This window comes from Haliotis rufescens, unplaced genomic scaffold (assembly GCF_023055435.1).
Source record: "Haliotis rufescens isolate VD_foot unplaced genomic scaffold, xgHalRufe1.0.p SCAF_21, whole genome shotgun sequence".
Taxonomy (NCBI): domain Eukaryota; kingdom Metazoa; phylum Mollusca; class Gastropoda; order Lepetellida; family Haliotidae; genus Haliotis; species Haliotis rufescens.
In genome coordinates, this window is record NW_025963902.1 from 6,142,828 (window position 1) to 6,167,919 (window position 25,092).

A 25,092-nucleotide genomic window follows, 5' to 3' on the forward strand; every position below is an offset into this window, starting at 1 on the left:
GTTATATATTGTTTATTTAATATGCGAGATTTTTCACGAATTTTCCTTGTAGAAAATTGTTAAGGGGAGATGTTCACGTTCGGTTCCTTTCACTGTCATTGTGGCAGAATTTCTGCCGAATAACACAACAGCAATGATTGGTTGTTTTTTTAGACGGCGACTACATAATTCTTAAACAAAATAACTCAAGCTATATTTGTGCTGTTCGAATAAGAAAACATTTTAAAAAAAGAGAGTAAATTTTGCGTTATGTTACGGTACATTTAATCCAATTTGAGGTTGGTTGATTACTAAATTATTCAGTATCGACAAAAAGTTCACATTTTATTATTAGCAGCAGTAATTATTCCAAATTATATCATACATTGCACGATTGCGTGGTACACGATGCAAAACTCTCAACGTTGCAGCGATGTACGGAGTTTGTCTTATAACATATACCACCCACTGAGAAAACGTTAAGTTTTACAACATCGCCGAGAAATCTAATATGTTTGTTGTAAGCTACGTATTCTTTTCTCTCCCCTTTCCCAATCCGACATATTCAAGTAAACACCCGTATGTAAAATTGGAAACACGGACGCCATAAACGTAAAAGTCTAGCAACTCTATAAAGCGTTCGGAGAATGTGATATACGTCCGGCTTCATTCCGATTGTAGGGCTCCATCGTTCGGTTTTAGTAGCGTGTGTTCGGGCAGCAGGTTATTCGAGGAAGCGTTTTATTTTTCAAAGGTTGCTGAATTTTGTCTCATTCCGTCGTCAAAGAGGAAAGAATTTCATACGATAAAGATAATTTAAAACGTTAGTTGTGATTTTATAAAGGGTTATTGTTCCTTATTTTTATTATGGGAACATCTTTGAAATTGTATATTTACATTAGATGAGATACAAATCAAATGTTTATAACATGAATTTAATAAGGACATGTAACATGTGAATGCGGGCAATGAATAAAGGGATATATGAATTCGTTCAGAATATATCCCAAACGGCTATAGAATCGTTCTTTAATGTTAGATCTTAGGATAAAGTGCGCTATTAATCGATAGTATACCTTTGCGACGGGTGTTTGTTGAAGGATTTTATTTTTTAAGTTAACACATACACAATTCCGAAATGTGAATATTAACTTATAATAGTATGTGTATGTATCTGAATACGAAAATGTGACGAAATGTATGACGATCAAGGATCACAAATTGTCACAGATTATTTCGCTTAAATATTTGTTCGAATCACAAATTGTCCGAGATTATTTCGCTAAAATATTTGTTCGATTTCAACGAAACACATGTCACACACTTAAGTGACAATGTTTTTGGTGTGAAGTGTCACTTTAAACGTCACTGCGACGCTGATATATTTACATGTGCCGTTGTCTGGCGTCAAAGGATAACGACAACAAACTTTGTCAATTCCCTGATTTTGTTGACGTCTAAAATGAACTCTCTACATTAATGAACTTAAGTCCATCGGCCGGAACCACTAAGCAAAAGCGTATCTCGTCACAATATCAATAGGCACCTGTCTCTACAACTGATTGAGAAAATATTTTCACCTCTTCTTAGCTAATTAACCCCTGAGTCGCCTTGCCGGTGCTTTCGCGGGGTGACCGTCACGGAAGCCCGACCCTATTCACGGGTTGTAACAATTGCGACATGGAACAAAAGAATGACGATTTGCGAATCAAGATTCCCGTTGTTTCCGACGGTCGTATTTACGAGGAGATGGCATTGCTTGTTCGAGTTGTTTTAACAATTTCGCCTCTGAAAGCCCGGCGCCTATCTGTCGTGAAGGGGCGTGGCCATATTAACGCGAGCTGCTGACATAATGATATTGGGGGCGGAGCTTAAATCGCGCGTGCTAACAAAATGGGAGGCTGAGAGGATTGTCGGTAGAATTTGCTTGTCGCTTCAACTATAAGCACTAGTCTACCGCGGTACCATAACATTCGCTGAGGCTTTTGACGAGTTTGGATATATACCTGAGTTTGACATTGACATTTATTTGCACACCAAACATGGATCTTTTGTGCCAACTTCCTCACAACCCCTGCGTGAGTATATACTGAAATAACATTTAGATATTCTGTGATTTTTCGTGGTATACATTTCACCGTTATTTAAAGATGAAGAAGACGATTGTTTACACTATTTTACTAACCAGCTGTATAAACAGTTTACCGTAACATCCTCGAAGTAGTATGCGTCATTCCAACCCTGTTGTACGTTAGATGATATTTCCCTTAACGTGTTCACATTGTGGAAAATAAGTGTATTTTTTCAAAATCAGTCTTTGAAAAAAATATGATCTTATGTATTACGTGTACCTTATACTTTATTATATAATTTTTAAAAATATTCGCTGGTGATAATTATAGCTGTCCTTTTAAATTTTAAACGTGAAAGAAAATAATAAGGACCCGCCCCTCATCCTCAGTCACCTGCTTTAACAACAAGGGACACAACTCACCTGTACTTATTCCGTTATGTAATTGGTCAATTTGTGTTCGCGGAGAGTTTGATTGACATGTGAAACGGGTGCCGTAATCACTGACGGCATAGATCAAAGAGTTCTTTTCTGATAATTCCTGATCAACTCCCGCTGAGGGCGGCAAACAGGTGTACAAGTTTTTATATATTATTCAACTAGGTAAAATATTGTCAGAAGTTATTCCGTGTAATAATTCGAATTATGTACCGATTAGAGATTTAGACAATTGTTGAGTTTACAAAGTTTAGAAATAACATGTTTTTGTTCTCGTATTTCATGTTTTGTCAAATTTGAACAGAAAGAAGGGCACAAGTTACATGAACAAGTCGAATTTATATTTTTTTTAAATTTCTAAATAAACTTTCAAATTGACTTATACAGCGTGTGTTTTCACAGATCCAATTCCTCAAACACTTAACAATCACAACAAACCCATTTCGATGAGTCTTCCTTAAAGTGATTGTCAATTAAACGGTAAGCGAGGTTGCCTCAAATCCTTACTGTAAGTATACAGCTAGACTTCGAGTAGTCCTAAATGTTAGATTAGGAAACAAACGAACCAAGCGTTAGACACTCGGATGAGACGCCCTGTTGAGACGCCCGCACTAATAAAACAGGTAACTGGTGGTTCTTGAATCATAACTTGGACTACCCTCGAGACGAACGGCACACACTTACAAACCAGCCTGTCTCATTTGAATACTCCAGCTAAAATGGTTAGCGATTTTTGTCTTTGACATCCCAGTTCAACTCTGTCATATGTTTCGAATTCTAAAATATATTGAATTTATTTTATTTTGTTTCAGAAGTACCCAACCTCCTCCGCAAACATGTACGAGGACGATCTCATCTCGCAACGCGCTCGTGCGTTCCCCCTTTCCCACGGGTTGATGCCCGCCCCACAAGCTTCGTTCTTTGGATTTCCAATGCATCCAGCTCATGATTCGCTTATGGCAGGTCAGTACTATAAATATACAATACCGAATTCCATATCAATTTGGAAACAGTATACACAAATAGTGTATAAATTAATATTTCCCTTTTCAATATTTTCCTAAAACATGAACACACGTTTGCAAGCTTCCGTGTTCAATTAAGATTTGTATTCTATATTTATTAAGATATCGTTGTAGCGGTTCCGATTCATTATTTTTTTACAATATTTGTTACAAGGTTTGCTGTTTCTTCATTTAAATACTATTCGATATATATGACACAAAAAACGGTAAACTGTTCCAACTAGATAAATTACTATTTTCACCGTAATAATGTTTATTGTGTTTATTCGACGACACTTTCAATATTCACAAGTATTACAACGGGGATGTGGCAACTCCCGCTCAATCGTGTCCACAGGCAATCCCAAACTGTTGTTAATTTCAATTTCCCCCTGAAATGAGCTCTCATACATGATTTATATATGAAATTGATGTGGCAAACTCTGTCAATAACGAATTTTTATTTGGTTGATAAATAATACACAAAGAATTGGTCGTTACTATATTTCGATACCGCTAATTTCAATCTGGATGTTGTATGAATTAGCGTGGTATTGCAACGCTGGTTATTACACGTTACAGAAACCCGGCAGTGAAAGTGTTCATGTGTATAATCATATTTTTGTAAAATGTTACCCAAAACGCAAAACCGACATTCGCCGCTGAGTCAATTCCTGGGAGGGACGTATCGAAATTTAAAATTTTAGAATTTGACTACGTTTTTCATTATGCTGCAAGTGAATCATACGCGGTTTTAAATTTCAGAAATACGGTTCACGTTTATTTTACACGACGAGTATTTGACACTCCTTTGTAGAGATTTTATTTTAAGTTGTTCTTTAATTACATTGGCTAAATGCACCTTAAATACACACACACATTTTTTATGAGTAGGCATTCTTAATTTGTAAAAATAACAAAAAACATTTTACACTTATGCATAATCCTATAATCCAAATTCAAATTGGGGGGATTAAAAACGAAACATGCATTATATCGTCTTATATGCACAGAAATAATATTAATAATACAAACAGCCATTTGTTTTTATTTAAATTTCAAATAGCAAACCAACAAGTGTATCGTTACTGATATCGTGTTTGGTTTGGTTCTGAAATCTCTGTATTATGTCCAACTAAAATTAATGTTTTATCAGTAGGCCAAAGCCAGCAGTTTGGGGCGTACCCTCACCTGTCGACGCCGGACCCTAAACGCATGCTTACCTCTGGGGTAGGGCAGAGCGATTCCATGGACAAAAACATTAAGATCAGCCTGGACAACAGAGATTTGTGGAGCAAGTTCCACAACATTGGCACCGAGATGATCATCACGAAGACGGGAAGGTAAGGGTTGAAAAAAAATTTCTTTAAATGGTTTGAATCTTTTTTTTGTTTTACTGTTTGTAAAGCAACCGGTAAGTATTGTTTTGCGTTGGTTATGCATAAACCAACACACTTGTAAGTAAGCATGGGATATAATACGATGTTCACGAAACCTCTTGTTTTGGCGCATAATCCCTTTTCGTGATATTGATTACTCGTTGACTTGAATTCAAATACTGAAAAATACAAATTATCGTAATATATTGGATAAATATTTTCACGCAAGTGTCTGATTATTCAAGTTGCCTAATTTTTTGCAATTTTTATATTTTTCTCTAAATCGATATATTGAAAAACGAATTCAACAATTTATGTCAAATTAGAATTAGCATCTATATATCTTCTCATAGCTAGTCAACGTTCCGCATCAAGTGTTAACGCATTTGGCTGTATTCTGTTTGTACCCCTACTGTGACAAGGGACACCGCACGCGCTGATGACTGCCGCGCGTGCGCATTGTTAATACGGACACGTGCCATGTCGCGTGTCTATCGTTATGCACTCGTCTGTGACAATCAGATATCACAATTTCATAAAATAAATTGTATAAAACCATGATTTTTTTTCGACAAAAAATATTAGAACGTACCACGCATTTATTGGACTAAGTTACTAATACGTTGACTCATTTCGGACGTTATTTGACAACACGTGGGTATAGAGAAAATGCATGCGCAATCTGTAATCAGTTTAACGACCCATTAACGATCCATTCTTCCGGATCAAAAAGTGTTCGTCTTTTATTTCCTTTCATTTTATGATTTTCGTCCTAAAAGAATTTCATTTGACGACAGATGGGAGCAACATTTCTTTTACATATTACCATAAATGATAAATAACATTTTGAAATAATGTAACTGCCCCATGCCCCGCTTGTGTAAAGTAGCTAGAGGTCCCTATAGATTATAGGCGAAACATCCTTCAGTCAAATACAACCTAATTCGAACGCGTGTCATCTTTTTGCCAACTCACTTCAACATAAGCTTCCGTTTTCAAAAAAAATATCTATTCATACGGAACTAGGCCTATTAATAAGCCTAAAGCTTTTGAATACCAGGAAGGCTTGGATAATACCTTATATACGAGCCTCATTTGACCCGGAACCAAATGGTTGTGTTAATAGAAAATGAATGTGTGACGAGGTTGTGAAATAGTTCCTCGCACAGCTTGTCCATAGTACACAGGTACATGGACCTTCTCTGACTATCAAAGGAGGACATTAAGTGGGCTGAAGTTAACACCACGAACAGATGTAATGGGTAAAAAACAACAAATTTAAAGCATGCTCCTTTTCACCTGTTTGAAATCCGGTTCGCGTCTCAATGGTTGTACGGTGTGGCAGGTGTTTTGTTCCCTGTGGAATATGATAACTATATCGGTACACACGGGACATATGTTTCCTTGGCAGGTGTATGCGCTGCGAGAAAATGTGACAGGTTCATTTGTATAGAGCGGGATATAAGCTATATATTTCCTTCCCGGATTTGCTAAATCAGAGAGATTCTCTATTGTAACAAACGCCGTTTTTTTCGCATCCGGGATGCAGGATGTTGTCAATTCAAATGAAAACATGTTACCATGTTTCGGTATAGTATGGCCTTTGGAACTTCCGGATTAAAAGCGCAACGCATGTGGCTCATCAGAATAATGATTTACAGGAACTTATTTTATTTCTTAAATTGAACGAAACAATCTGCCACAACAGACTGTATCCTGGTCATACAAAATCGTCATTTCTTTAGGTTTTTATTTAAATTGAAAATAGACATGCCTTTATATTAAAATATCCTAGTTGCATAACCTACCAAAAAATTAAAATATGCAAACGGATTCCCACCAATGCAGCTGTTGTGCATCTTCTTTATTTTGGAAAATATATTTTATAATATTTGATATTCCAATCCTTCTGTGATGTTTGTGATATTGATTTTATTACTATTAACAAATAAGGTGCGATATACATCACAATATAGGACACGACTTGCCCCTTTTCAAAACGTTCGAACCATGTCAAGTTACAATCTGTATTATTGCCTGTTCATCGGAAAGCAGTTTCAATATAACTCTGCTCGCACTGATGTTCACATATATTGTGTGTTTGGTTGTAATATAGCACGCTTCGAAAAAGGCTCGTTGAACAATTTCATTACATGTGTTTATCGTAAATGTATAATATAAATGATTTAGCATGCTGTACATGCACGTGCAACACATGGCTCACTTTTGTGCGGGCCCAGCTAATATTATCTCGTCTTCAAACGTATATAGTACGTATCGTCTCATCTCGCGAAACAGATGTGCTACGCTCGGCTTCCTAACAAGAAATTATTTCATAGTTCAAATGTTTTCTATTTTAGGCGCATGTTTCCAACTATCAAAGTGACTCTCGAAGGCCTTGACCTGCACGCAAAGTACATCCTACTTGTCGACATTGTACCGGTTGACGATTGTCGCTACAAGTACCATAATTCGGAATGGGTAGTCACCGGAAAGGCTGAACCGCACATGCCCGGAAGACTCTACATTCATCCAGACTCCCCAGCTTCCGGTTCCCACTGGACCAAACAGCCCGTGACGTTCCACAAGCTTAAACTCACCAACAACAACCTTGACCAGAATGGACACGTAAGTGACTGATGCTACCATTTATTGGATACAAACACAATCGTGAGATATGGTAAAGGGTATATGCCCCAGCAGATGCCACATCCTCGGAATATTAAGAAATGGTGTTAAATATTTATTCCGCCCCAGAGTCAATTTCAGAGCGTCTTGCGTGGTGAGATCGGATATGCCGGTAGCCCTTATTCGCCACTCTGCCAACCTTCGTCCCGTAGGGCCTATCCTTAACCAAGAGCATCGAATCCCGAAACTCATTGTGTGAAAAATCACGTTCAAGATCGTAAGAAATAGCGCTCAAATAATTACCAGATCTCGTGCAGTAAATCCCAATATGGTAGCACAAACGAGAATTCCTAGATTTTGCACGAAATCTTTCCTCTTGTCGCTCGGAGCAGTCAAAACAGGACTGAGCAGAGTGATTTGCTCCACTGCGCCTAATGAAGATATGTAGGACTTGTATGCACGGTTTTCTCAAGAGACCAAACATGAAAAATGTCCCAGTCGAGATGGGTTTGGCATCAAGATTTAAACTTGACAAAATGTCTAACAGTTCAAGTTTTCAACACCCAATCGATATTTTTTGTACAAAATATATATATTCTTTGAAGAAAACGCCAATAGTTTGAAACCGGACATAATACCTATTGTTGCCACCTTGTCTCCTCTATTTAGTACCGATCAGTGGTTTATTGGATAAAGATTCCCAACCACTAAACAATCATTAGCTTTAAAGGGGCCTACTTAGCTACGTCATTATTTTCTAGTTCTTAATGAACTCCTGCCTTTACAAGAAAAGCGAAAATGATAGCTCGGTTCTTCTTTTGTGCAATAATTCATTATGAGAGTATTTGGACGGGCGTCCTTGCGTCCCAGGCGCGCAAGAGTCGTTCAATGTTTTGCCTTTGTAATGAGGCATAGGAGCTCCATCACTGCACAGACGCCAACTGAAATTGATATTTTCCCATGGGGCACCTTCGGGGAGCTCACGAGGTCGAAGGTTATTTAGGGAAGGCTTAGGATGAAGGAAAGAGAAAAGAAAAACTAAAATGGCCGTCATTTGGCCCACGAGGCGGAGTCAATTTCAATTAAACAATTTAGGGATCGTGTAATTAAGGATGATCTGTTTTTCGACGTAACTCAAATGGAAGCACGGGGGTTTTGATGAAGCTCAGGAAAATGTCTTAAGGCGCTTGAAACTAATTAAATATGCACGCCTTCTGCGCATGTCTGAATGCTGACGCCGGATGCATTTGATGAATATGCATTTTCCATGACTGAACAATTCACGTTTTCAAATCTAGGAAATTGATACGTTATCACATTTCGAGTAGAAACTAAAAAAGGCAATCGTAAGACATAATTAATTCTTCTTGTCCGATTTTATAGTGAAGCCGTATAATCCTCCTCCATCTCATCTGATGGTATGGACAAGTAACAAAAACTTGATCAAATATTTATCCCCTTAAGCCGTTATTCTGCTGTTCGTGCCAGAAATTACGCTTATGTAAAGCTATAGAGATTTTATCCAAAATTTCCCGGTGACACCTTAATTAAAAACCCGTTTTGTTTTGTTCTCAGGCGTTGAATAACGAGGTCCCAGTGATCCCAAAACTAGGACTTTGACACGAACACGGAAACTGAATATTATACTTTACATACTAAATTATACACAACGCAATGTCTAGACTTATGAGCAGGTTGTCTCACAATCAGTGACTAAACCCAAGTTAGTATTTATACCATACTTTTTCAATCGATATTTAATTTCGATTTCGTATTTGTTTACAGATTATTCTCAACTCCATGCACAAGTACCAGCCAAGGATCCACGTGGTACAGGCGAACGATATCTTCACAATGAGATGGAATACATTCAATACATATGCTTTTGACGAAACTTGCTTCATCGCTGTGACAGCTTACCAGAATGAACAGGTGAGTTCCATTTTTTTTAACGAATAACGGGAAGTGTCTTAGCCTATCAAAATCACCGACACAATCGAGAAATATTCAAATATGATCCGAGGTTCCAAGTGTTGTAATGCTTGTCCTGACGATTCTCGATACGTAATTCAAAGCAACACAAGGTTAGCGATAGGTCAATTTACTATACGAACAAGTGGTCTAACGCGTTCCCCTTGGGACAGTCGCTTCCGTTTCATGTCTTAACTGAATAATGGCGCTACTTTCGTGACGCGCTTCCAGTAATGCTTAATATGGCTTCGGCGTGTAACTGCCTTCGTAATCTTACAGAAACATTCGATCGGCTTCAAAAGCCGACAAAATGAATATTTCATCTGCGAGTATAGGCTCATTCCGTGGGCCGTTTGAAGTAGTCCGCCATTTACATCGAACCAGTTTCCTAACACCTTGGGTTGGTCAGATGGAAAAAGCCGTGAGAGAAGTGACGGATTTGGCGTGGCTCGTGGCACTTATTGCAACGAGTAACAGTATTCAGACATACGATTTTCGTGTCAGCTAACATTAACATGGCGGAAGGGTTAATGGTTAATCGTAAAAGATCTTTAAGCGAATGATTTGATTCCGATTATACGGTGAAATGTACCCGCAACTGGGTGTCAATGAGTATACTTCGTCATTGAAGCGTGATAATATTAAAGATGACAAAAAACGACCAAAAAAAGCCTTAGTACAGTATATGTTCATTTTCAGTAATCGTTTACTGACGGAATTTACAAGATAGCTGAGAGAAGCAGTCGATAGGGTTAGCGCACGTGTTAGGCACCGCGCTCGCTATTTAACCGCACGTCCTGGTGCTGTTTGCGCACGCGTCGAAAGTTTTTGGCCGCGCGGCGTCGTTAAGAGAGCAACCACGCACGTGCAGCAAACCAAGTATCGAAATTGAATTATAGACTCGTTATCAAATATAATGTGCGCCAACAGTGGTCTCGAGTATAACAGAATATATTAACGCATGTTACTCTTTGTTCATGTGGTATTTATATTGTTTTCAGATAACCCAGCTCAAGATTGATAACAACCCATTCGCTAAAGGCTTTCGTGACAATGGAATGGGGAGACGGTAAGTTAAATATTAATTCTAAAACATGGAAAAACAAGTAATACGCTTAACATTGTCGTAGTAATGACTGGTATTATCTTCTGGAGCAAGTAATCAGCCCCAGCACCTTTCGTGGCTGGAATCGCATTTAAATGTTACAACGTTCTTTGATGTTCGGTTAACGTTGCTTCAGCAGCGTGGTCGCCGTCAGCGACGTTATCACGCCATGGCCAGAACGTTTCTCATAAATCTTTGTAACCTTGGAAAATAGGCGTAAGACAGCGAGACTAAACGTGACAGATCATAGACCGGTGGTGTCTGAGCCAGAGCACTCGGCGCCGATCAATATATATTCCTACACGGAGGGAAAAAAATAAAATGCTTTGTCTACAGAATGTGCGAGAAAACGGTGGCAAATCTGTAGAGGTGGTAGCGCTAAGTTGTGACAGTTAGAGTGATTTCAACGTTGGTCCGCCTAGAAAAATGTCATCAGGGGAGCTAGGTGTTAAAGAATTGGCGGGTTGGTTGCGGGACGAGTTGATCTAAACGTCGCGTGTATTGACCAAGGCGTGTTTGAGGTGTGCCGGGTTGATTTAAAATGAACATATTCATCTTACTCAATAAGGCCTATTTCGCGAATATATTGATGATGGTCAAAACGATTCCGGCTGTTCGTCCGCGGAACACGGAAAGGTGACAAATCTTTTCCACTAGGCGCTAGGCGTTGACATATTGTCTGATTTCCCTCGTGGTTTGAGGCCCGCTAGCATCATCCACAATTGTAGCCAGTTTCCCCCCTCCCCTGTACCCATTCACACATTGTGTCTTCTCTCTTCCAGTGATCACCGCCTAAGCATTAAAAGGCCAGCAAGCGAGGACGGGTCTTCGGATCATGATAAAGGTAAATGCTTCAGCCATCGTCCAGATTTTTTCCTCCCGGCCTTCTTTCATGGCTTGGCAATTGAATTACACATCTGCCTGCCCAGGCTTCCTGTCAATGTTTTTCGGCAAATCCTCTCAGTTGCCGCATTTTCTAACACGTGTGAGAGCTAGTCGCCGGATTGACTATCTGCCAGGGCTGTGAAAATGCACGCTTTTACACCCCACGCGAATTTAAGTTTGTCACTTTCGTGGCCAGAATGCCCTGAACTGGGCCGGAGTGAGAATTCAGCATCTTTGTTATGTGATTAGCTGCAAGGTCTTGCAATATTGATGAGACTCGCTAATTGCATCAGCGAGACGACACTGAAATATCGCGGCAAATTTTCGCACCTATACTCTCGACTAATTCAATAATCTTCTGAAACTCGTCAGCTTACACCTGGGCCGAGAAATGGCGTCGATGTACTCGGAAAACCGTTCTCATCTGTTCCAGAATAACGATTAATGTACTCCGAAACCCCAATCTGGTTCAAGTGGCAACTCAAATAAGCACCTTACCGATTTATGGTTAACCATTCCAGTTTGAGCTGAAGGGGAACCGTTCTCTTAAACCGAAATCCGATTGTTTTTGTTCGATGGTGTTGCGGGTGAAAAAGTAGCCGACACTTCCTCTCACGTAAACGTCAGAGACGCGAGAAGTTGGAACTGAATTTTGGAAAAACTTGCCTTCTGTGAGATTTGCTTGTAGTTCTTGACAATTTATAAAAAAACTAAATGACTTGACTAGAACCGATGGCGTTAGTTTTGTTGTCAAACGTAATCTGTTCCGGTAATTATGACAAAATGTTTTGTAAATTTACTAGGAATTAATTACCAAAAAACTTCTTTTCTTACATAGTGTATATGACTTTACATTAAAAAATCGATATTTGTTAACAATTCGAATTACGAATTTGGCTAAAGAAAGAGCGAAACAAAACGGGTGGTAATAATTGTCTTACGACTAAAGATTGTTACGACATCTCGGCTTGCGGGCGCATTTGGCACGCGCCCCTTTACGGCATGTGGTTAGAAATGATGGCGATTATGCTCGCCCCGGACTGCGCATGTTACGTCACGTGACGTCATTGTAGCACTTTCTATTGAACAACCTGTCGGGTATTTGTAATCTCATTTGTAACACGAGTGTTGTGTTTTATCGGGTATGTTATCAGTAATTGGGTTTGGGCTACCTGTCGTCGCTATGAAAAGAGCGCCACCTGTCAGTTGAAAATGACAATAGACGAACAAATTTCGGAGGGATGTTTGCGTAATACTTCGTACATCCACGTAAGGATAATATTTTTGTTAACAAAGACATTTTGCTACAAATCGACGTGAACGATGTTGAGTAACGTATGACATTCGAACACCAGACACTCACAATATGTCACCCAGAATATGTCGACCGCAACCAGTAGTAAATCTATTAAGGCATTGATTAACAATATAGGCATATAAACGAATAAACACAACGATTGTTATTATCTATGTTCTGCTGTATGAAATATTGTAGAGCAACGATTCGGTTGTAAGCATGCCCCGCGAGTTGTATGTTTCATAGTGCTTGATTGACAGCCGTGGCAGATGGAACGTCGGGCTGTTGTCGATTTCCTCGGTTTGACAGGTGCTAGGGGCATTGTTCATAGCATTGTGTTAAGTAAATAATTGATAGGTGGCCACTCGGATAAATAGATCAAACGGCACTTGAAGCATTTCTCAAAGCGGGTGATTTATATTGTAGGAGATGCTTTCTGTTTCATTTAATTAAGCTAATATTCGTTGTATATGGTAGAGATTGGGTTTCAAAGTATTTATTGTGTTTGATTTTCCGTTACAGTTGAATTAACAGCGATGAAGAAACTGAAAACAGATGAAGATGATATTGGCATGAAACTGAAGACGGAGCCTCACAACGCTGTGTCGTCACAAGCTCAGAAAGATGAGGACAGCGACCCAGTTTCCGACACATCTGACGACAACCCCAGTGATGCATCTGGCACAGAACTTCCCCCATGTCAGATCCTGAAATCGACAGCCATTTCTCCGGATCTGGAAAAATCCCGTGGATCCAATAGCGCGAGCTCCACTCCTTCTCCCAACCAGTGCCAGTTCGGCTCCGTCAAGTCATTTAACCAGTCATGCATGGGAGGCGAACAGGTCTACTACCCACACCACCCCGCCGTCAGCAGGGTACCAAGCAGTAGCTTCCTTCCCGTTTCAACAAGCTCAGCACTCCTCCAGCCCGTGTCAAGCAGCATGAGTTTAAGTCTTCACCCCGTCAACAGTCAAATGCAGGCTTGTCGCTTGTCGGGACAAACCAACGATTGTGCGATACGTCAAACAAGCGGCCTGAATACGGCATCTCATGGGTACGGCATCCGTACGACCCCACCCCAACACCACCCCTCACTCTCATCCTGCACCTACATGCAGTCCGCTCAACCGTACGCAACGCACCTCACACCAAACATGCATATGATGAATATGAATTTCACGGGTCCCATGGCGTGAAAATACACACATGGTGTGTGAACATTAACCCAGGGCCTGGCCCGTCTACAAGTGCTTGCCCCCTACAGCTTCGGGGTTCGGGGACGCGGGGGTGTCACGTGAGGACAACCGCAACACTGCAGCGAATATTGTACATATTTGGACAATCTAGCAGCGACGTCACGGACTGCCGAGGTGCTCTGTACATATTTGACAAAACGGATATGACGTCATTGTCACATGATCAGATCGGCAGTTTCTCATTGGTCAGGTCTCATTTGCTCAACCGGAAATCTGTGTTGTGTGTGGAACGTTGTGTACAAAGGTGTTCACAAAAATAGACCTTAACTTGCTGAAACGAATGCGGCAAAAATTGTCAAACCCAAATTTACTTTTGGGCCATGAAGACGTTTATTTATTCATTCTGACATGAACATAGAGTTATGACTGTATTATATACATATTTATATGTGACTCACATTTGGTTGTTTCAGTGCACCATGATCTTATAACGTCATTCCTAAGGAACCCTAGGTCCCAAATGACGTGCAAGAATTGTTTTTCTTGCCAGGTTATTGATATTTTATGACTAAAATATTGAAAACTAATATTGCGTTTTGTTCTGTTTTATGAGTCTTCAAGTGTTTCTATTCACAATGGCGGGCACGGCTTGCCCAGTCGTCCATGGTGTCGCAATTCGCTGTGCAGAGTTGCGTCCCTTGGGCACGCCAAAAATTGTCATGGTTTCGAAACCTGACGTATGTCTCTAGGTTTGTCGGCACCATACCCGTGCTCATGGTAAACCTGCATCACTTTGGGCTTTCCTCCCACATTAAGCTGATACGCCTTGATATAACTTGAAAACTGTTCAAAGCGGCGACTCATCAAGGCAGACGCCCCCCGACGCCGTTAGCGGGAACTGAAAGATTTGTTGATTGTTGTTTAACGCCGCACTCAGCAATATTCCAGCTCTATGCCGGCGGTCTGTATATGATCGAGTGTGGACCAGACAATCAAGTGATTGACATCATGAGCATCGATCCACGCAATTGGGATATGGTGACCAACATCAACCAAGTCAGCGAGTCTGACCGCCTGATCCCGTTAGTAGCATTGTCGCCTTTCACGGCAAGCATGGGTTGCTGAAGACCCATTCTAACCCAGATTTTCACGGGTACGATACAATACATATCCCAATACTATGGGTGCAGTTGGAATACGATGACATGTATCCCCCAAGCATAGTCGCCTTTAACGGCAAGAATGCGTTGCTGAAGATCTATTGTACCCGGATGTTCACGGGAACTGAAAGAAGGCAACGCCATTTCCGAAATTAAGTTTGGATATTGAATAGGTTCAGGGTAATTCACAGTTGATTATAAGGGGGGTCCTCTCCCCTTTGAAAACCAAATGAAGTATGTTGTAGGATGTCAATTGAGAGAGAATTTTGATATTTTGGACCCTCCCTTTTAAAAATGTTGGATCCGCCCTTGCTGTGCATACGGTGTTTGCGCTTGTCATGGCTAGATATAATACACACTTCCGGACCGCCTCCGTGGTCTAGTGGTGGAGCGTCCGCCCGGAGAGCGAAAGGACCGGGGTTCGATCCTCGGCCGCGTCATACCAAAAGACGTTAAAAGATGGTACATGTTGTTACCCTGCCTGGCGCTCGACATTAAGGGGCTAAAACTGGTCGGTACGGAATCAGAAAACTTCCTGAGTGGGGTATTCATGTTAAACTGCGGCATGGTATCTCACTATGAATTGGCATCAGTCCGGTCTAGTACAAGCAGCCACACACACACGTGCATGCACGGCGCTATATAAGTGTAATAATCTTGGTCGTTCACCTTCTTTTCGACATCATAAGTCAAGCCAAGTGTCACAGCAATAACACTCGTCTGGGAATGATCGATCTTTGGAAATAATACAACTGGCCTTTTTCAGCAGTTCCGTCAACCCCGGAAGCACCGCCACTACTTCCGGGTGTGCAATACAAACATTTAGGCTACACCAGGTTCGCGGTGATCCGGGGATCAACGCAATAGCGAGGTGGAAGGCTTGGGAGATTTTCATGGCAGTGTGGTCCTTATGTATATCCGGCAGATAACTCCGATGAGATGGGGCTGCATAGTAGTGGAAGCGTTCGTTATCACGCTGGAGACCCGAGTTCGATTCCCGAGTCGACCCTATTCTTTTTTGTCCTGCCTTGTGATATATTGCGAATACAGCTCAATACATTCACACAATTAATTATTAAGACACATACACGCATTGCACAGTGAATTATGAATCAATGTAACCTAATACAACTGAGGCTTGACCCATACTTTCCGGTGACTATACTTGTTGTAAGAGGCGGCTAAGGGGATCGGATGATCAGGATCGCTGACTTGATTGATGGATATCATCGTATCCCAACTGCGTGGATCGATGCTCATGATATCAATCACTAGATTGTCTAGTTCAGATTCGATCATTACAGACCGCCGTCATATAGCTGGAATATTGCTGAGTGCGGCGTTAAACAACAAACAAACAACTGAGGCTTGCTTGAACTACGTTTAAAAGATTAAATGAACGTCGTTTTGGTCCTATAAATGCCCCCTTTCTGTAAATCCCCCTTTCAAATCGCAACAGTTGTTGTATTCACGCCAATAAAGACCTATTTGGTTGTCAAAATCAAAACTATTCTTTTCGTTGGATCAAAATGAATTATTTATGTTGGCAAACTTAAATTCCAAAGGGCACAGTCGAAATCTATTACATTTCTATCCTGTATAGGACTACATGGCGGGGTTACCGGCCGAAAGTAATGACATTCACGATGAACCTTCTCGTACATTCAACTACTGTTTTCGTAAGATGATATAGTGAGAAGTGCTAACGAACAATTTTAGAAATTATAAACACAAACGCATATTTACTTCAATGTGACATATCCACGTGACTGGAGCACACAAGTGACGCGTGCCCCGTGTGCGTGTCTCCCACACCTATTGAAAGTTACATACTACTACTACTACTACTACCACTACTACTACTACTACTACTACTACTACTACTACCTCTACTACTACTACTACTACTACCTCTACTACTATTACTACTACTACTACTCCCTTTTGAAACTAATGTGATTGACACGATTCAGGAAAAACATAGCAAATATGCAGACCTCACGCTTGCATCCCAAGTACCAAGTTGCCCGACTCCCCATTGTTCTCGGTGCCTTAGGCTTGGTACCTCCCAATCTGTTGACTGACATTGGGAGAGTACCCGGGTTTAATGCTAGGAATACAGCCCTTCTGACAATCTGGGTAATGCAGAAGGCTGCAGTGTTAGGGGGTCTTCACATTCACCGAAAAGTTCTGGGTGGGTTCGACTAGGCAGCGCTTCCATCATCATCATCATCATCATCATCATCACCGACACCACCACCACCACCACATCATCATGATCATAATCATCACCACCACCACCACCACATCATCAACATCATCATCTTCATCATCACCGACACCACCACCACCACCACATCATCATGATCATAATCATCACCACCACCACCACCACATCATCAACATCATCATCTTCATCATCACCGCCACCACCACCACCACCACCATCATCAACATCATCATCACCGCCACCACCGGTAATGATGATAATAATTTATGTTTAATCGCACAAGCGTTGTGCGTGCTCGCAGCTCTTCACTTATAGCACCTGCGATTTAAACATGTCCAAAGGCTGAGGTAGGTTTATGCTTAGAGGAGGTTTGTTCCACATTTCTTGGAGACAACGCTGAAAGATTCCTTTCCATAATTTGTGAGATTGTAATTCGGAATTGACAACAGGTGATGATTTTCCGAGTGCATTGACTTCTGGGACTTGTACTATCCTTGACGTTGTCTAGTAGGTTGACTAAACAAGGCGGAGCTAGGACCTGCTGCCACTTAAACGTGAGCCAGAGTACTTTGAACTTTGTTCAGGCCTCAACTGGCGGCCAGGTAAGTGACGTCAATCCTGGCGTAATGTGTCACTGCACGCCTGGGATTCGTTTATCCAGATTTTCATGGGAGCGGTACAGTCCGGATTAACGACTATACTCATGTACTCCTCCATAGTGATGTGCAGAGATGCATATAAGGCAAAACAAATTTATTGTGGTTTTTTCTTCCTCTTCAATATTTAATCATTACTTTTCGGTGATTTCCGTATCATGACCAGGTTAAATAATACTGTATTAAAAGTTGTCAATATCTTGTCAACTCGACCGAAGACTGATCAGAAGAATGAGCCCGGGAACTCCGTCAGTTTATGAGTGAGTGAGTGAGTGAGTGAGTATGGTTTTACGCCGCTTTTAGCAATATTCCAGCAATATCACGGCGGGGGACACCAGAAATGGGCTTCACACATTGTACCCATGTCGGGAATCGAACCCGGGTCTTCGTCGTGACGAGCGAACGCTTTAACCGCAAGGCTACCCGACCGCCCCCGTCAGTTTATGAGATATTAATATGAGAAAGTATTGACAGCTCTCTACCTTATAAAGTAATATTTGAGATCCGGGTTAGAATTTATCTTCAGCAACCCATGCTTGTCGTAAGAGGCGACTGACGGGATCGGGTGGTCAGGCTCGGTGACTTGGTTGACATCGCAACCCGATGGCCTAGATCGATGCTCATGATGCCAACCACTGGATTGTCTGGTCCAGACACGATTATTTACTGCCTGGCTATTACTCAGTGCGGTGTTAAACAACAAACAAACATACAAACATCGCACCGATGGAAGGAGTGAAAGAAAAAATACCGTATTTCCTCTAGAAAGAACCGGAGATTTTTTAATGAACTTGCCTGAAGGTTAAGTTTCCAATTTAATACTAGGTCAGCCAAAGATGAATATTTCTCCCCATCAAATTTGAAAAATAAAACGTTTACAACCTTAAGTCGTTTCTTGTCATATATATGAAATGGTTTAATAAGGATCCGCCTCCGTTGTCTTGTGGATTTAGCGTCTGCCCTGAGAGCGGAAGGTCGATGGTTCGATCCCCTGCCATGATATACCAAAAGACGTTGAAAGTGGCACTTGTTGTTATCCTGCCTGGCGCTCGGCATTGAGGGGACTGGTCGGCTCGGACTCTGGGTGAGTGCTGTGTCTGGGTGGGTTATACATGTTAAACAGCGGCATTGTATCTAGCCCTATAATACCGGCATTATTCCGTGCTTGTACAGGCAGACACTGGACGGACGGACGGTCGGACACACACACACACACACTCTCTCTCTCTCTCTCTCTCTCTCTACGGTAATCAATTTGTTTTTACCATACTTTCTATGCCCTGTTTGAGTATATTTTTAAAATAGATGAAATTGCATTACAGTCAATCACTGATTTCATAGGGATTTCGCCTTGGGTATTTTATTTTCTAAAAACACCTTGCAACAATATGTTTTTTGTGGCAGACAATTTTTTTTAACAATCTGAAGCAAAATATATTTCCACCACGTGTTCAATTTGCCCACTGCACTGTCATCATTCAAAGTGACACTGGCAATACATAAACACTTTTGTATATTTCACCATGTTTTCAGGGCTTTGCTGTAAATTTAGTTGCTTTGTCCCCACATCATTTCTTTTCAACGTTTATATGATAGATTTTATCAATTATTCGAAATGACACAATAAATGAATGTTTCGTATTGCGCTGGTTGTAATAGGACCGAAATGCAATTACACCGGCTGCAGTTCCGACATAAAAACATTCTCCGCGTGATTCGTTTTTATTAAGTATGTTTTTTTACTATGATTCAAATTGAAATCGGACGAAATAGCGAAACGAAACACGGCGACCGTGCCCTCATACGGGTTTTGACACCAAGTGTACGTGGAATGTAGCTCGTTTTGTTTGTTTCTGGGTGTCTATTTCATTGAAATATAATTCATGTGAACGAAAGACCGACTACAAAACAGCTAACTGCCACTCATACCGGATGCCAAATTGTCCAGATCTAAAACTTTAGCGATGGATGATACATCTTTCGCCCATGAATGACAAAACTTAATGGTGTGAATTTCGTCAGAAAACGTGTCTTTCGTACAAAGTCGCACACATTTCATGGCAGGTTTATCGAGGATTTATCTAAACTGTGTTAAGTCCTTGTGAAAAATTACTTTTATTGCGATCGCTTCCATATTTTTTTGCTGTTCTATGGAAAGGTCCATTTGTACTCTTCATCTTGACACAGAGCGTCATGTTTCATGGCCACAGCTGCATTATGATCACGCTGGGAACTGAACTTCAAACACTGGCTAGTCTCTACCAACTATGGGCACGGGTGGTCATGTAGTCAGGGGTTCGAATCCCCGCTTCGCAGCTATAACGACGAAGTAACGCACGAAGGATACACATTTAACACTTTGGTGAAACCCACTGAGAACACTTAACAAGAGACGAGGACAGAACACTAAACAAGAGACGAGGACAGAGAACACTAAACAAGAGACGGCGACAGAGAACACCAAACAAGAGACGAGGACAGAACACTTAACAAGAGACAAGGACAGAGAACACTAAACAAGAGACGGTGACAGAGAACGCTAAACAAGAGACGAGGACAGAGAACACTAAACAAGAGACGAGGACAGAGAACAATAAACAAGAGACGAGGACAGAGAACACTAAACAAGAGACGAGGACAGAGAACACTAAACAAGAGACGAGGACAGAGAACACGAAACAAGAGACGGCGACAGAGAACACCAAACAAGAGACGAGGACAGAGAACTCTAAAACAAGAAACGAGGACAGAGAACACTAAACAAGAGACGAGGACAGAGAACACTAAAACAAGAGACGAAGACAGAGAACACTAAAGAGAACACTAAACAAGAGACGAGGACAGAGAAGACTAAACAAGAGACGAGGACAGAGAACAATAAAACAAGAGACGAAGACAGAGAACACTAAAGAGAACACAAAACAAGAGCCGAGGACAGAGAACACTAAACAAGAGACGAGGACAGAGAACTCTAAACAAGAGACGAGGACAAAACATTAAAACAAGAGACGAGGACAGAGAACACTAAAACAAGAGACGAGGACAGAGAACACTAAACAAGAGACGAGGACAGAGAACACTAAAACAAGAGACGAGGACAGAGAACACTAAACAAGAGACGAGAACAGAGAACACTAAACAAGTGACGAGGCCAAAACACTAAAACAAGAGACGAGGACAGAGAACACTAAACAAGAGACGAGGACAGAGAACACTTAAACAAGAGACGAGGACAGAGAACACTAAACAAGAGACGAGGACAGAACACTAAACAAGTGACGAGGCCAACACACTAAAACAAGAGACGAGGACAGAGAACACTAAACAAGAAACGAGGACAGAGAACACTAAACAAGAGACAAGGACAGAGAACACTAAAACAAGAGACGAGGACAGAGAACACTAAATCAAGAGACGAGGACAGAGAACACTAAACAAGAGACGAGGACAGAGAACACTAAACAAGTGACGAGGCCAAAACACTAAAACAAGAGACGAGGACAGAGAACACTAAACAAGAGACGAGGACAGAGAACACTTAAACAAGAGACGAGGACAGAGAACACTAAACAAGAGACGAGGACAGAGAACACTAAACAAGTGACGAGGCCAAAACACTAAAACAAGAGACGAGGACAGAGAACACTAAACAAGAAACGAGGACAGAGAACACTAAACAAGAGACAAGGACAGAGAACACTAAAACAAGAGACGAGGACAGAGAACACTAAACAAGTGACGAGGCCAAAACACTAAAACAAGAGACGAGGACAGAGAACACTAAATCACGGACTGAATGATATCACTTCGCGTGACGAAGACAGCTCCAAACACATACCTACCCGGCCTTTGCCATCAGCTTCAAATACAGGTCAAACATTTTTATGGGAAATCCTCAAATGAACAAACACAGATATTATCTGTCACACTCGATGTAATCTAGTGTCGTGTTAATCTGTTACACGGAGTCAGGGGCACAAATTACAGGCACGCCATGCCCATTCCATTGCAACTCAAGCGTCTTACGTCACGCTCGTTTATCAAAAACCCCATAAACATCTCATCACCCCCGCATTCGTCAATAGCTGTCAATAAAATAATCTAGTTCACACAAAAACTAAAGAACCGTTAAATTACAGTTAACAAGCCGAAAGATACCGAAATTCGCGGCTGGGTGTTATGGGGGTATATTTCCCACCCTGGGTGATCTATATCCTACCGGGTAGAGTGTTTACGGCCCACGTGACTTTGTGAGGATACATTTAAATCCTTCCGAGAAGGTCAAGCCCCGCCCCTTGTATAAAGTATACGTACATCCAAGCCACTTCAAAGGTAGCGTTTTCCACCTTGTTAAATGTATCAATGTATTGCCAGGATCTGTTTCAGTCCAGCTAGAGTATTAATATTTCATCACAGTATTCAGTGAAGGGCACTGATACCGGGGGTCATGTTCATATCCCGACACAGATCTATTTAATGTTGTTTATGTCAGACCACCCTGCTCAGACGAGAACCTGGGCAGGTCTGTGTCAACCTTTGCGAACAAGTCGTGCTACAAACGTTTCGCTGCTGATTCCATTTGGAATTTTGTAATAATTAAAGAAACTATGTGATGAATAAAATCAAATATGATATGTCCTACGTTTATTTTCAAAATTACATATAAAACGACTGTGTAAATATTTCATTCAAAGGGGGGTAACTGATGTATGTATGAATCCGGGTAATGGTGGAACGTTTGATTTGGCGCAAAATCTCGAATTAAGCGGGACCGGGGCGAGATTTTGGGTGCATGCAACTTGATCGGGACATGAATCACTTCCCAATGAGAGGTTTATCCGCTTTGTAATGGTACAACAGATTTAACTTACTGGAGACTGATTTAGGAGCCTTTTTCGCGCATAAACGTCCACGGTACACCTGCTTGGAGGCTAATGATACTGCCACCAGATCTTGGCGATTCATTGTCGGGTAGACCTTTTACTCGGCATAGAAATCTGAAAACTGCCGTCCTTAGTTGAATAGGAGGCCGTATTATCCCCCCCCCCCCCCCCCCCCCCCCCCCCAACTGTCAAACAAACATAAACATTCTAAGCTATCGTTGGGCAGGACATGCTTACCCTTTTCGTGAACACCTGGTGTCATCACTGTTTTCTTGTGACCCATTTATAATTTTCACCGTTATTTTGCCTTAAGACGCCCAATGGAATCTGTTTCGGCGGATAATCGAGACTGGTTTTTTACGTTTTATATTTATTTATTAAAGCAACTGGGATATTAGGGGTTGATGACAATAAGACAACAAAAGGTAAGAGGTCGTCAATTCGTTCTTTTCTTAAGGTGTTTTTAATTTTGGGTCGATTCTTTGATTATTTTAATGTTATTTTTTTGAGTCCGGAAATTGAGCGATAGATTTTTCCAAAAACTATCATCTTTTTATCAAGCCAGAGTATGCTAAAGGCCTTGTGGCCGGATATGTTCTGGAGGATCAAGAAGAATATAACTAATAAATCTGAACAATATTTATTATTTTGGGGCACATGTGGATTCTCAGTATATACATGTACATATATTTAAAAAAATGTGCTGATACACTTTGAAAGCACAATAACTACGTGACTCCTGTTTATATATGTTGTGTTTATCTATTAACGTCATTGGCAAATTTGGAACGAGTCATGACTAATATAATCGGATAAAACTGTTGAAATATGGATGTTTGTTTGTTTGTTTGTTGTTTAACGCTGCACTCAGCAATATTCCAGATATATGACGCGGTCTGTAAATAATCGAATCTGGACCAGACAATCCAGTGATTGACATCACGAGCATCGATCCACGCAAGTAGGATACGATGACATGCCTCAACCAATTCAGCCAGCCGGACCACACGATCCCTTTAGTCGCCTCTTACGGCAAGCATTGTCGCCTTTTACGGCAAGCATGGGTTGCTGAAGACCTATTCTACCCCGGATCTTCACGGGCCAAAATACTGATGTAATACTACACACTGTTATTTCTCATGTTTTATTCGTGTTTATGACTGTTTGACGTATCTATCGGTAATAATACATAGGTCATTTTGAAAGGATCATGAACTGTTTATAGTCTTAAAACCTGACACCCTTTATAAAAAGTTTTTAAGTTCTTCACTATACTTTTGTTTATGCCCTCGATTTAAATAGAATGCGGTATTTTAGCAGTTAAGCGAGTTGGGTTTAACGCCGCTTTTAACAGTATTCCAGTTATATCACGGCGTGTCAGCTTAATGTGGGAGGAAAGCCCGAAGTGATGCAGGTCTCAGAAGTTTACCACTTCGGTGAAACCCACGAGCGCGGGTATGGTGCTTACAAACCTAAAAACATAATCGGGGTGGACTGGGATTCGAACACATAGCAGTTAAGACGAATCTGGCGAAACTGTTGGAATATTCATGTATAACTACATGCTTCTGTTGCTATTATTTTGTCGTTTTCGTCTATATTTGTGTTGTATTTGTCTGTATGTTGTAATCGTCTATATTTATGTTGTATTTCTCTATATGTTATAATCGTCTATGTTTATGTTGTATTTGTCTGTATGTTGTAATCGTCTATATTTATGTTGTATTTGTCTATATGTTGTATTCGTCTATATTTATGTTGTCTTTGTCTATATGTTGTATTCGTCTATATTTATGTTGTATTTGTCTGTATGTATGTTGTATTTGTCTGTATGTTGTAATCGTCTATATTTATGTTGTATGTGTCTATATGTTGTATTCGTCTATATTTGTGTTGTATTTCTCTATATGTTGTAATCGTCTATATTTATGTTGTATTTGTCTGTATGTTGTAATCGTCTATATTTATGTTGTACGTGTCTATATGTTGGAATCGTCTATATTTATGTTGTATTTCTCTATATGTTATAATCGTCTATGTTTATGTTGTATTTGTCTGTATGTTGTATTCGTCTATATTTATGTTGTATGTGTCTATATGTTGTAATCGTCTATATTTATGTTGTATTTGTCTGTATGTTGTAATCGTCTATATTTATGTTGTATGTGTCTATATGTTGGAATCGTCTATATTTATGTTGTATGTGTCTA

At 40.7% G+C, this 25,092-nt stretch overlaps 1 protein-coding gene across 2 annotated transcripts; it reads left to right on the forward strand.

The window, feature by feature from the left end:
• The first annotated feature begins 1,900 nt into the window (after positions 1-1,900).
• On the forward strand, positions 1,901-14,540 carry LOC124133350 (T-box transcription factor TBX20-like). Of its 2 annotated transcripts, none has more exons than XM_046497723.2 (8): positions 1,901-2,057; positions 3,301-3,451; positions 4,649-4,835; positions 7,232-7,499; positions 9,285-9,431; positions 10,472-10,539; positions 11,358-11,419; positions 13,280-14,540. In XM_046497723.2, exons 1-8 carry the CDS (start codon positions 2,022-2,024, stop codon positions 13,951-13,953), a joined length of 1,593 nt encoding a protein of 530 aa, XP_046353679.1. In that variant the 5' UTR covers positions 1,901-2,021; the 3' UTR covers positions 13,954-14,540. The 2 variants fall into 2 exon arrangements, with proteins under 2 accessions (XP_046353679.1, XP_048257126.1); XM_048401169.1 differs by having other exon boundaries at positions 3,304-3,451.
• The last annotated feature ends 10,552 nt before the right edge of the window (positions 14,541-25,092 follow it).